This window comes from Electrophorus electricus, chromosome 6, assembly GCF_013358815.1.
Source record: "Electrophorus electricus isolate fEleEle1 chromosome 6, fEleEle1.pri, whole genome shotgun sequence".
NCBI classification, from domain to species: domain Eukaryota; kingdom Metazoa; phylum Chordata; class Actinopteri; order Gymnotiformes; family Gymnotidae; genus Electrophorus; species Electrophorus electricus.
In genome coordinates this window covers 23,238,666-23,251,798 of record NC_049540.1, presented here as the reverse complement: position 1 = coordinate 23,251,798, position 13,133 = coordinate 23,238,666, and the positions used below count along the sequence as shown (strand labels likewise).

Sequence of the window (13,133 nt, the reverse complement as noted above, 5' to 3'; positions counted from 1 at the left end):
TAAATGTTTCCTCTTGCAAATAACAATAAATTATTTTAAAATCTGTAAAATCTCCTTGTGGTTTCAAAAAATACTGGTATCCTGGTAAATTCCTCGTTTTCATGAGTATGCTTAAAAGAAATTTGCTTTCCATTTCATTTCAGAATGTCTGTTGAGGAAATGGAGCTGAAGAAGTCAGGAGTCAGTATTGTATTCCTGGTATAACCTCTGCTTCCTGTGTGCTTGGGTAAAGATCCAGCTTTCTGTCAGTGTGGGAAGTGCCTTGAATGGAATTCCACACTAACCAATAATCAGCCTAGAACGCATTCACTGTTCTCTAAATATTGTGCCTCCTTTTCTTTCTCCTAGTCATCTCCCTTCATCTAATATATATGTGTAAGCATACCCACATCTCTACATGCCTGTGTGCATGCCTGGCTGCTGTGGTGTCCAGAAAACCCCTTAAGGACATATGAGCTCAGATGATGGGGTCAAAAGGTAAACCGCAGAAAGGGTCATGGGAAGCCACTGTCTTGGTTCTTTTCTCATGTTGACAGTGCCTCAAACTGATGACTGCCACAGTCACAGACTATTTTAAGCCCCTTTTCCAGGGACTGGGCTGAAAGTCAGTATTCTTACTAGCCTATACTGTGATATACATTACTGTGGTAAGGAGGTTTGAGAGCTTGTTGACCTTTTTCAATCAGACAAAGCAATGCACTCAATAACCGTTCAGGTCAAGGAAAACTACTGTGAATTAACACTTTTTATCATTTACCAATAATACCATGCCAGTCTCTTTAAAATAATAATAATAAAAATACATTAAAATTAAAAATAATTGTTTTGATTTTTGTTGTATTTGGATGCATCATTCTGTCTTACATTCATACTACAGTATACTTTACAGTACAGCATAGTGGGATATCTCTTTATCCCCCGAAGTCCCTTTAATAACTTCAGGCATTGGACAGTAGTAATTCACTGGAGCGTTTTGTTTAGCCTCTGAAAGGACAAGATGGACTTTGGGCTCTAAATAGACAAAGTACAGATGGTATAATATATACACATAACTAATCCATTTACAGTGATGCTAATGGAAGCATACACGCTAAACACTTTCAAGTGTGTTAAAGATGGTCAAATGGGTATAGGTTAACGCAATCAGTAGGCCACCTACATCAGCAAGATACAGCTTATCGTGTACTTCCAGGTGTTTGATCAGAGAATTTAAAGTCAGAACCCAGAATGTCTCATCACTTCCTCAGCTGTCATTATTTCATCATTTCTGGTTTTATTTTTAACTATGTATATGAACATGCTGAGAGGGTTCTTTTTTTTTCATTAGCCTTCCCCAAGAGTTCTCTTTTCAGAATGATGTACAAGGGTTTTCTCATGACCACAGACCCAGTAGGCTAGTTATTACTATGTCCTTAACATGCAACAATTAAAAATGGAACGCAGGAGTGCTGACATTTGCTTCCCATCAGCTGACACAAACAGCAATTCCGCTCTAGCACAAGTTTCAAACTAAACAGCATTATTTTCCACAAATAGATCAGCCTTCAAACATAACAATTAAAACATTTTAATGGGTTAATGCTGACATTTTAGTCAAACATTGCAAACCAGGGTTCATAAAAAGGACAAATTACACATGGACATATTTGCTTGAAAGAAATACCTTTTAAATGCCAGCATTTTGAGCCTGTATGTTTACTGACATAGAATGCCATGATTTACATTCTGTTACATTCTGTTACATTATTAGTAAATATTTCACATCTAAAATTATCTTCATGTCGCAAAAATCCTATTTTAGGTTTGACCCTTCAACTCTCCTAATCTTCATTGTTACAGACTTAATGTTGACTAGTTCTCCATTTTTAGTCCATGTGTCCCAATGAATGTGTGGCTGCACAGAGCGATCATGATCCAGAGGGGAGCTGTTAAGGTTTGCCTTGCCACACTGGTTAAACCACCAGCCTGTGTTATTGTGATGTATGCTGCAGCTCTCCACTGATTTGTTATCAAAAGTGCAAAATGGAAAGCAGCCATCATTATCAACATCGGCGGTGCTGAAAGGAGCCGTGTCCTGGTTCTGCCCTTGGTTGTATCCCCTAAAGGCATCACCTGCCAAGGGAGAAAAGTTCCTTTAGAAAAATATTTCAATATGAGTTGAAATATGTGTGCAGATCATGTGCACATGACTCAAACAACAACAAAAATCTGAACCAGATCAGTCACACCTCCTGAGTCATAATGTCACCTACTGCAATATCTAATCGACTATTGTACAATCCTAAGGGAGGAGACATTTAAAATCTCACCTGCACTTCCAGCATACCTGCCGAGATGTATTGCGAAAAATTTGCTTTCGTCTTCAAGCCAGAAGCTGTCATATGAAGCATAAGCAGTTGATTCATCTTGAGCAATAAGGGATATGTGCAGCTGGAAGCGTGTGTTCCGCTGACTAATGATTCTGAACAACTTCCTTAAACCTAGCCAGTGTTCTCCTTAAGCAAACACACACAGAAACAAAGCATCGTTATTTTCCTTATGATTGTACTACAATACAGTGTTGATCATGACCAAGCATAAACAGAACTCAATAGTGGTTTTATGGCCCCTGACCTGATAGAGGTCCAAATCCATTCAGATAGTCTGACCACACATGTTTAAAGTCAGTCAGGCCATCTGTCCTTCTCTGTATTACTGTCCACCCTCCTTCCATGTAGTCCATCTCACAAAACACCTAAATCAAGTGGTAAGTTTGAGAAAATTAAATTTTATATTTAGAAATGTACAACACTGACAAAATCATGACAAATGTCAAGTCAATGGCAAATATAAAGACTGGGACTTGAATAAAAATACATATAAATAATAAAAATAACCACTATGTAATTGCATAATTGAAGAAACTTTGAATAAAGTATTACCTCAAACAGGAAATCTGCATTTTCTGGCTGAATAATGTAAATACCACTTGGAATTTTGGGAGATACTGTCCCAAGTGTTTCCAAGATGTCACTACAGTCTCTTCCTGTGAATATCGGAGATTGAAAGTAGTGTGTCAAGATTATAAATATGATTTACAATTTTTAAATGATTTGCTGCAAAAATATGTATTTGTTTACCATGAACTTGTAAAGGTTTCAAGGAGAGCATGTCACTGTTGCTCCTCTGCACCTCAGAGCTGAGAGAGTGGACTTTGTTCATAAGTTCCATTACCTTAAAAAAGGGGAAAAAAAACTTCAAACACATACAGCCGAGCCATATTTTTCCAGCATGTATGCAGGAATGCAGAGAAAAGTTTAAGCTGAGTCTTACAAGTTTATACCTGGCTGGAGAGAAATTCCAGTGTCTTTTGCTGTTCATCAATTAGATCTCTAATCAGCTTTCTAGTACCCCTTGCATGTGCTGCCATGCCATGCTGGAGGTTACCTGAATAACAAATAAAGGTTATCAAACCCACAAACAAAAAAATTAGAAATGATTTTGAAGTAATAAATATGAGAGATACCCTAAATCTATTCCATGAAATATCTTGTAAAAGGTTTAATGACACCAGTACCTGTCAAAATTGCATTTGGACACAATCAGACAAAAGCATATATATGTGTGGGCATATACTAAAATACATACTGCACCATGAATGCTTTTCATCCCATATGAGTTTTGCTGTCATTTCACACGGCATTAGACACTTTTCTTTGCCAGTAACTCTGACACTGTGATCTTCCGATTTCCGGAGAGAGCCATCCTCAAAGTTCTCAGCTAATGTAACAAAATCATTGAGTGCTGTATTGTTTATATCCTGTTTAACAAGAATAACATGATTATAATTACTCAATTACATTTTTGCTACACTATTCAGTAATATTTCTTTAATATTTACAAATACTCATAAAGTAATTATACTAATATGGAGCCATAAAAAGAAAAACTAAAACACCTCAACAAAAGCAAAGATTATGCAGCTGAAACTGATTGTGATGCCCGTTTCTTGCTAGCCACAACTGAAGTGAGCACTCATTCCAATGATCGGAAAGAAACACAAAATGATAGTGAAGCTTAGAGTATAAAAGCCAAAAGGATAGAGGGCAATAAAAAAAAAAAAAAAAAACACTTACCACTGTTATGTTTGGTAATGCAAAAAGATGTGGAACAACATGAAGCCAAACCAATGTGATCCAAATCATGTCAGATTATGGAAAGTTCCTGAGAGCATAAAGACTCACAGCTCTCAATATAACAAGACGATTCTGTGAAGTCTTTGGGTTTAGGACTGCCTCCTTGGCTGCAATACAATGAAAATAGTCTGCTGGTGCCTAGACCACAACAAAAAATAAGTGGTTGTCCAAGGCTATACAATAGTCATTGTAAACTACTTTTGTTTTGTTGAACTTTGTATAAAACAACATCCTGTATGGCCTATGAAAACCAGATGGCTGAGAGAAATGTGACACTTCTCTCTGCCATGTAAAAGATGGAAAGCTGCAGGGCACAGTGCAGCACATATGTAAACGCATTCCTTCCAGAAACCCAGCAGAATCCTAGGTGGTTTTATAGCCTACAAAAACTGCGCCAATGCTGATTTTGTAGGTCTTCTTTATAGCTGGTAGAGCTGATTTTGCTTTGTGTTGAAAGTGATATTGGTTAGGTTCAAGCAGGTTTAAAATTTTGTGGTATTTGGGAATACATTTGTTGAGCATTAGACAGTCTTGCTGAGGTAGGCAGGCAATGCACAGTAAGTGAAAGTGTACAGCAACTTTACACGAAAAAGCTTACATTACTGTTGTCTTTTCTTCTGCCTGGAGCCAACAGAACAAGTAAGCTACATGCAATCTGCACTCAAGATGTTAAGTTTACGCTGTATTTAACGAAAAAACACGTCTCTGTGGTCTATGGTAAAACAAAATAGCGTTTAATTTCCAAGTGACGTGTTTTTGTGTGCTTGATAGTTAACTAAACGTTGATTGGGGCATATTGCCTCGTTTTCACGTTTCCATAGTAACTGTGCGACAACAACGAACATGGCTGAGGAAACGCATTGTTTTGAGCAAACCTACACATTTAATCTGCTTTCCAACAAACACTTTACGTTTCTACGAGATTCTCATACATCGGGACTCTTGATGAAGTGGTGAGTATATACAATGTAATTTATTAAACTTAATTTCTTAGAGCTGTTAGCTAAATCTAGCTAGCTAGTTGCTTCCCCACCCTCACTCACTTTAGACAGCATTAGCAAACATTAGCAAGCCACCTCGCTAGTTTTGCTACTAGTTTAGATACTAGCTGTTTGAGTTTAACTGATTTATTAGTATTAATATAATACTATAAGTGTGCTTCTGTAGTCTCCAACCGCTAGATATGTTAAACATTTATTAGCACAGCTAATAAAATAACTAGCAGGAAATTATTATTCCTCCTCGTGTATTACTGCAAGAGTTGTGTATTTGTTGCGAGAGATGTATTCACCTTGACATAGGAGAAACAAGAGAAGGTTTGCTGATCGTTTTGTTGAAGATCTTTGCACCATCAGTATCAAGGATTTGTCATTTCCAGTGGCAAGGCATTGCATTAACTGCATTAATAAATGTTTGATGGCTTTGCCAGTTGTTGATATGGCAACAATGAAGTTAGGAAACATTAAGAAAAGGAACTGATCTACGCTCTATGAACCTTAGAACCCCATAGAATTAATGTTATGATTGAAACATCTACTTTTTTACAACATAAACTGGTTTCACTGGAACTTCAGAAGCACTTTGCTTGCACAGGTTTTGAAAGACCTCTGTCTGAAACATTCTGTTATTTTTGCCTATTATATTAGGTCCATGTTGGAGAGAATTTCTGCTCAAGCCTTTAACTTTGACCAAACATTTCAGGCTTATAGAAAGAATGAGTTTGCTTTGGTGAGTTCTGCATTCTTATTTTATTCAAATCATGAATGTGGATGTGTGATTATTATCTTAAGTGTTTTATGTGCCTTTTTATTTAGCATTTCTTTCAGGATCCCTGTGTTAAAAAGTACTTAAAGATGCTGAACACCTCTGGTGTATGGATAACTCTAGGTAGGCTTGTATTGTCACAAATGTACAACTAGGTTTAAATATAGATTAATTGTTTTTGTAAAGCCTAATACAACTTTTATTTATACTCAGAAATACATTGAATTAGAGACCTCATTTACCATATAACCAAGTAAAAAATAAAAGATACTGGGCAGCAAATAACACAAATAAGAACCTTGGGTTAAAAGTAATATAATAAAACATCTACATTAGTTAATAGAGTTAAAATAACCTTAAAAATAAATAAAACAGTTGCAGTGTAAAACATATACATCAACTAAACCAAGACAGAAGTGAAATAATATTAATTAAAATTTAAAAATGTGTGATATACTGAAATTTATAAATATATTATACACATATATCCTTGTCTTTATTTTCTCTTAAATAGGCAATGAAATTACGCATGTGGATGTGGAAGTTGTTCCTTGCACTAAAGTGTCTGTGGACATATTTGATCCAATCTTCTCTAGTGGAATTGTGCATCCTTCTGGCCATATTGTCAAATGCTACCATGAAGTACATCCTGACTTTGATGAGTTGAGAATGGTAATAAACATTCGCTATTTGGATCATTTCATCTGATCTTACTAAGTGTGGGTTAATACTGTTCAAACAAAAGATATGCAATGTGTTCAGATGTTGCTTGAGGAGGACTCTGATCATTATAATGTGGTCAGTCCATGTGACCGCCAGGAGTTTCTGTTTAGACTGTTTAAGCACATTGTACTGGGTGGTGAACTTTGCCAGTATGAAGATATCATAAGTCCCTACATTGAAACTGCTAAATTGATTTACAAGAATTTGGTGAGGTGAGCATTTTAGTAATATTTTACTTAGCATTTATTTTCTTTCATTTACTCAACAAATAAGCCAAATATGCATATCCTAGTAGAAACCTTAAGTCAGAAATATAGTGTTTGATGGTGTGGTGCATTTAAACTTGACTTTATTTGTTCCAGTGGATTTTTAAAAGATAAACAGTAACACTTTCTTTGTATAATATGTCAAATTAAATTATAACTATAATGTATATAAAGAGGAATAAGGATATTTTGGTTTGAAGTTTGGTTTAACATTTTTTTGGTGCTCCATAGTGTTCAGAAGAATTCTGAAACAAAAGAGATAAAAGTTGTCTCAACAGTCTTGCAAGTATCTGCTTATGTATGTTTCTACACTCCACATGTATCAACACTTATTTACGTATAACTTTAAACTATGGTTTATTCATTGTTATATGTTACACATCATATTAACACACACACATATTTGCAAACAAACACCAAAAAGAATAAAAAGAAAATTATGCATTTCTGTGTTGGCAATTCAGTTTACCAGTTATTCTGTAGACAATTTTTCACTTAATCTTTTGGTAAATTATATCTACCATAGTTGAGCTATTTATGGCTTTCAATCCTAATGTCAGACTTGTGAATAAACAATGTTGCTTTTTAAAACAAAATGCTAAAGGTGTCCTAACTATAATTTCTTCAACCCTTTTCCAGGATGGTAATGGCATTTATTATCCATCTGGGAGAGACAACGAGCAAACATTTGCCTATCTGTGCATCGATCCTTTCAAAAGACATGTGTATGTCTTGTACCACAGTTTTGGTGTTGGATTGTTTTCTGATAACAGTTTGCTATGCTCTTGATATTCTTTTACATGATTAGAAGGTTTTCTGTTTTGTAACTCTCTATGTTATTGATCCATGTTATTGTTAAACATTGGTATTTTGGATTATGATGGAACAATATGAACTGTTTTCCTGGGCAATTCAAGGAAGCAATGCAGATTATTTTTTATTTATTAAAGCTTCCTAACTGTCCATCAGGTAAATAACTATATTTAGTGAAAAGGGTGCTTATGTATGTATGAAAATGTCATCATCCACATCTAATATTTTCTGCCCAGAAATGCCACTTATCGTCTATAGCACCATCTTCTGGCCAAATATTTACTGGAAAAAAACAAAAAGGTGCCATGATGCACCATAAACACTGAAAATTAAATCCTGATAAACAATATCTGATAAAACAATGTTGAGACATAAAAATCTTTAATAAATGCCTTCAGTGGTGTTGTTAAATGTGATGGTTTTTAGGTTTTCATAGGAAGCATTTTCATGTACTTGTTCTTATTGTACTTACTTATATGCTGAAAGAGTGGCTGTCTATACCCAAATGCAATAATCTTAAGTAATACTTATGAAATTGAAAAACCTTAAATCAGCATGGATATATGAACATAGATATTGGCAAACAGTAAATATGAATAAGATTATGAATATGATTATAAAATATGAAGATTATGACTGAATTTTGAGTTAATTGAAAAAAGTTATCACTGGCCCATTTACTGGGTAAACCCTATTTTATTGCTGCATTTTATATGTACAGCTTTATGTTGTATGGCTGCACTGACCTCCACATTCTGTCAGCCCCATTCTTCCATTTCATCAGTTTCGCACCACAGAATCCCTGCTGATTGAATATTATCTGGATGAAGAACTAATTCTAGCTTTTATCTTTCAGTAATAGTTATGTGCATGAAAACACACACTTGCTTTTGTGTTAATTCCACAGTTGTGAAGCAAAATGTCAGCATATCATGTATGTAGAACTTTTGTGATGCTCTGACGTGACAGGGAAGAATTTTGACGGTCACCGTGTGTCAAACGTAGTTCAAATGTGCTCAACTCATGGTGGTTTTCAGTTAATCGTGAACGTGCTTCATTTGAATTCGATCTACTCAGAGTTGACTGAGTTTGATGACTGAAATTTTAACTTGCTGTTCTGGAACATAAAGTTCAAAATATTAACTCGTCTGAAAACGGTAGGTTAGTGAAGATGGTCATTAAAATGTTTAAAGGAAGTCTAATCATTCCTCGCAATCAATATGAGCCTCAACATCAATTTAATCAACTAGGAACCGTCTTAGGAATGTTCGGACCGAGTTCAAACGATTAGTAACTGGTTTATTGGCCCCATAGCGTATATTAACAGATCTGGGTTCGATCTAGGTGTAGAGTTAACAGACCTGAGTTAGTTTCTGAACCCGCTTTCACCGAGAAGCGATTTGACTGGAAGAAATTTCAGGAAAGATATTTATGTCTGCGTTTCTTAAGCCTGTTGGCGTTGAACAACACAGTAAGTATCAGCAATATAGTTTAAAATATATTTGTGTAATTGGTTAAAATAATTTTATTTGGTTAAAAATAATGTGTTTCATGTGAATGTTTCTTTATTTTAACGGAAAAGTCTCATGATTTTCATGTTACAGGCGTGGGCTAACAAAATTCGTTTTTTCCACATGATCTTAGTGCTGTTTTACATATTTTGGGACAGGTATCTTCACAAGTTGTTAGCTATATGTAATACACTTTTAGAAAGTTGGGGCGTCATCTGTAAATTACGCCTGTGGGGTTTCTACAAACTTTTGAGGTAACAGATAGGGATTATTTGACTTTATGGAAATCCCCCGGTGCTAACCTACCTGTTTTCCTTTACAACATGACGACTAATGTAAAATTAAAATGTAGCCTACTCATGATTTCCCCCACTTCTTCACAAATGAAAATGGTACACACTTTAAAGTAGCCTATAAGAGTTTTAGGTTTAATAAGACATAGGCCACATTTTCATAAATAAAATTCTACCACAACTTCAAGCGTGAGCTGGCTGCGTGTTCCTCTAGAAATACCGTGAAATTTAAAACCCATGATTTATGAAGCTCACTGTTTAAATTATAATTTAAATATCACGTTTCCATACTTTCAGAACAGCGTCAGAGAATACTGGATTATGATTATGCCGTAGGTGTCATTAAAAACTCCTGGTCTTAAGTGTTTTTCTCTGTGGGGGAAAAATGAATGGCGTTTTTAAAATTCGTTTTGTCCTACGTACTTCTCTCAAATGTTACTCTGAATTGTGAGATCGTGTAGTAGTCGAAATGGGGAAAGTGCTCCATACGAGCTGCTCATTCAAATGAAGTCAACATTTGAGACAGGCTATGGGCGGTCATATTTCTCTAGTTTATGAGCGTTTTGTCAGAGCAAGCAATGAACGGAAGGCCTATCCTGTTTTAGTGAGTATAAGTTCTTGATTACAACAACTGATACAATGTTTGTAATAGACCTATTTTTATCACTTTTGAATGTATTTATTTTTAATTCTTATTCTTTAGTATGTACAACATGATGACATAGCAGCGTTGACAACGACCTCTGGCGACATTTTGAACAGGTGCCAGCGGCGTTATCGATGAGGTGTGTACAGCATGCTGAGGGCGAATCTGGCTTTGGTAGGCATACCCAGTGTTCAAGAAGGCTGCACAGGTGGACTTAGCATTACAACACTTCCTGAACGTGCTGCTGACAGAGGAGCTGAAGCGACACATGCACCTCGCCGGGGCAGAGAGGGAAGGATTCATCCATGGTGTAAAGCTGCTGGTGTAATGATAGGCTTGTGTCTATAAAGGATGTGTGCATACTCAGGTTGGATTTCATCATGGTGGCCAGGGCCATGCTTGATCTTAAGAAGGAAACTCTGGCAGAGGGTCAGGGCTCCCTGGCATTGTGGCCAATGTTTTCTGTAGGGAAGCTACCAACTCTGGTGGAAGTGAACACACCGCATCAGAGTCAGTTGGTGCATCCTGGTGGCAATGGACAGGTCGGAGACATCACAGCTTTTCATGGGTGAAGCCTTCCAGTGCTATAGGTTGGTGGATCCATGAACAGCACCCTTATCAACATTGCTGATGCAGCAGATGACCAAGAAAGCGGAAAGCCTTTGCAGGGGCAAGTAAAGAGAAGGTTTGCGTGACACTGGAGGTGGTGCATGAACTGTGGCAGCGGAGCCGGTCGGACTTAATAGAGAAGCAAACACAGTGTTTGTGGGAGCTTCTGCATAATTCTAGCAAATTCATCGCAACCACACAGAGAGAGAGAGAGTGTACACAGACCAGTTGTGCATTAACACTGGCAGTACCACACTGATCCGGCTCCATCTCCACTGGCTCCCCTTGACTAAAAATTAAGCCGCTGAACAAAAGTAAAGGAAATGGTGGCCGTGGGAATCGAGTTGTCAAACAGCCCCTGAACACTGCTGGTTGCCCTGGTAAAGAAATATCATAACAGATGATGCTTCTGTGTGGACTATTGGCTCAAGGCTTTTATTATGCCCAACTTGTACCTGCTTCCACACATTGCTGATGCCTTGGATTGGAGGCTCTAGAGACCGGTGCATCATCTATGTAGCCGACGGGCTGGTGCATGTGCCCAGCTTTCATGGCATGCTCACAAACCTGGAGCAGGTATTCCAGACTATCAATACCATGAACTTCTGACTGGATCTGAAAAACTGCAGCCTCTTCCAGTGGCATCTGATCTTCCTGGGTCATGTTTTGAGCAGAAACCGACCAAGGACAGGTGTATGTTATGGTGGTGGCCCCCACTGTGGAACTTTAGTGAACTGTGGAGTTTCCTGGGTTTGGCTTTTGTCATGCTGGTTTGCTGATTATAGATGCAGTACAATTTGGTACAATTCTTTGTAACTGACTGCTGTTACTTTCTCAGATTCTGTTATCCTTCAGATATAATCTATTATAAGGTGACTCATATTTAAATATTTGATAAACTTGTTATGTAGCCAGCACCCTGTTATAAAAACAAATTTCAAATTATGTGGGACACCTTTTTGGGGAAGGATATAATTTAGCTTTCTAATCTTGATCTTATACTCATTATTGGTGTTGGAATCTGTCTGGTGGCGTCTTCTGCCACAAGAGACCAGTATGTAGTTGTAAGTACTCTTAATACGCCACAGATTTTTTTTATATTGGTTTGGAGTAGATCTCAAAACATTTTCATTTTCATTACAGGAGGAGGATTAAGATACCTTGTCAGCTGCCACAAAATAAAGGGGAGGGAGCAATAAAAGGCTTATTATGTTTTAGACCTTTACAAATAATATTTAACAAGTGCTATATTAAGACTTATCAATTTATCATCCACATTGCCTCCAATAAGTGTCAAAAAACTGCTGCTTTAAGATTTACTTGGTTTGCAAATCTGGAGCTACATTGAACCCTAATTTTCAAATGAAATTGATTTGGTCTTATTTTCTGGAATAACATGGAAAGAGTAACCTTTCTACTGCTCACATCCAAAAACTGAACATGTTTGCACATTCCATCTCTGTTAATTAAGTAGAATTATGTGGCATGTGGGAAGGTCAATTAATTTCACAGTTCATGAATATGCAATATAAGGTATCTTAGGATTTTCTATAGTCAATTAGTGTAATTCCTAAACTTTAGTTAAGGGCAGTATACAAAAATAAATAAATAAAAATAGAGGTTACTTATGCATTCTGCAGTGCCCAATAAATGTTGAACTGAAGAAGTATGAAGATAGTGATATACTTCCTGCTAATATAACATTTTGAGTAAGGAGGAAAGGCCTTTAAAATTGTGAAAAGACTTGCTACTCAATCTCCTTTATTTACTTAAGGGGATGTGATAGGAATACGAGCGCCAACTATTCAGCCAGTCAAACCTGGCAACCCTAAAATATACCAAAGGAACCGATTACTGGTTCTAGTAGCAAAGCTTCACACTAAATAAATTATTGCTTGGAATGATATCTGCGGAATTCCTCTTCGATGAGTCTTGTGGGTGATATGTGTGACTTGCGCTACAAAACTATACAGTGGGTCTGATCCCTCTCCTGACAGAAGATTTTGCGGAGCATTTGTGATTGTATCAACTGGCTCTTCTAGAAAAAGGCACATTATGTCCGAAAAGTCGTTCAGTCTGCAGGTTTCAGATGAAAATAATGAGATCCTCGGTGTTGGCTTCACGGAATATGTTGCTGTAACTAGTAACTGACTCAGAGTTTAGCGGAACTGGCTTTGGCTCACCGAAAATGCTACGTTTGCTTCAGCTCCGAGTCAAGAAGTCGGGAGTTTTTCGTTAAAAACCCAATTTCTGGAACATGTCCAAGCTCACTTGTGAATTTATGTTATGAAATTCGAAACTTTTAAATTTCATTTGAACGCCCACACGCGTTC

At 36.8% G+C, this 13,133-nt stretch overlaps 2 protein-coding genes across 4 annotated transcripts; one reads left to right on the top strand and one right to left on the bottom strand.

The window, feature by feature from the left end:
* Positions 1-1,551: 1,551 nt before the first annotated feature.
* Positions 1,552-5,530, bottom strand: angptl5 (angiopoietin-like 5). 2 transcript variants are annotated; one of them, XM_027003687.1, is made up of 9 exons: positions 5,467-5,530; positions 4,116-4,282; positions 3,628-3,799; positions 3,323-3,426; positions 3,120-3,213; positions 2,922-3,025; positions 2,614-2,734; positions 2,310-2,495; positions 1,552-2,112 (listed from the first exon to the last, which is right to left on the bottom strand). In XM_027003687.1, the coding sequence occupies exons 2-9, from the start codon at positions 4,182-4,184 to the stop codon at positions 1,793-1,795; spliced, it is 1,170 nt and encodes a 389-aa protein (XP_026859488.1). In that variant the 5' UTR covers positions 4,185-4,282; positions 5,467-5,530; the 3' UTR covers positions 1,552-1,792. The 2 variants fall into 2 exon arrangements, with proteins under 2 accessions (XP_026859488.1, XP_026859496.1); XM_027003695.1 differs by lacking the exon at positions 5,467-5,530 and adding an exon at positions 4,774-4,808 and having other exon boundaries at positions 4,116-4,313.
* On the top strand, positions 5,011-8,886 carry cfap300 (cilia and flagella associated protein 300). Of its 2 annotated transcripts, none has more exons than XM_027003715.2 (7): positions 5,011-5,128; positions 5,822-5,903; positions 6,002-6,062; positions 6,454-6,611; positions 6,702-6,874; positions 7,160-7,226; positions 7,568-8,886. In XM_027003715.2, exons 1-7 carry the CDS (start codon positions 5,019-5,021, stop codon positions 7,715-7,717), a joined length of 801 nt encoding a protein of 266 aa, XP_026859516.1. In that variant the 5' UTR covers positions 5,011-5,018; the 3' UTR covers positions 7,718-8,886. The 2 variants fall into 2 exon arrangements, with proteins under 2 accessions (XP_026859516.1, XP_026859509.1); XM_027003708.2 differs by having other exon boundaries at positions 5,990-6,062; positions 7,568-8,884.
* Positions 8,887-13,133: the final 4,247 nt, after the last annotated feature.

Bases quoted from the DNA above. Each gene is read 5' to 3' on its own strand.
- cfap300 (XM_027003708.2), top strand. From the start codon at position 5,019: ATGGCTGAGGAAACGCATTGTTTTGAGCAAACCTACACATTTAATCTG. The intron at 6,063-6,453 runs GTAGGCTTGTAT...TCTCTTAAATAG, and splicing joins TGGTGTATGGATAACTCTAG to GCAATGAAATTACGCATGTG. The intron at 6,612-6,701 runs GTAATAAACATT...CAATGTGTTCAG, and splicing joins ACTTTGATGAGTTGAGAATG to ATGTTGCTTGAGGAGGACTC.
- angptl5 (XM_027003687.1), bottom strand. From the start codon at position 4,184: ATGATTTGGATCACATTGGTTTGGCTTCATGTTGTTCCACATCTTTTT. The intron at 3,214-3,322 runs GTATAAACTTGT...CCCTTTTTTAAG, and splicing joins TGGAATTTCTCTCCAGCCAG to GTAATGGAACTTATGAACAA. The intron at 2,735-2,921 runs GTAATACTTTAT...CACTTGATTTAG, and splicing joins ATGCAGATTTCCTGTTTGAG to GTGTTTTGTGAGATGGACTA.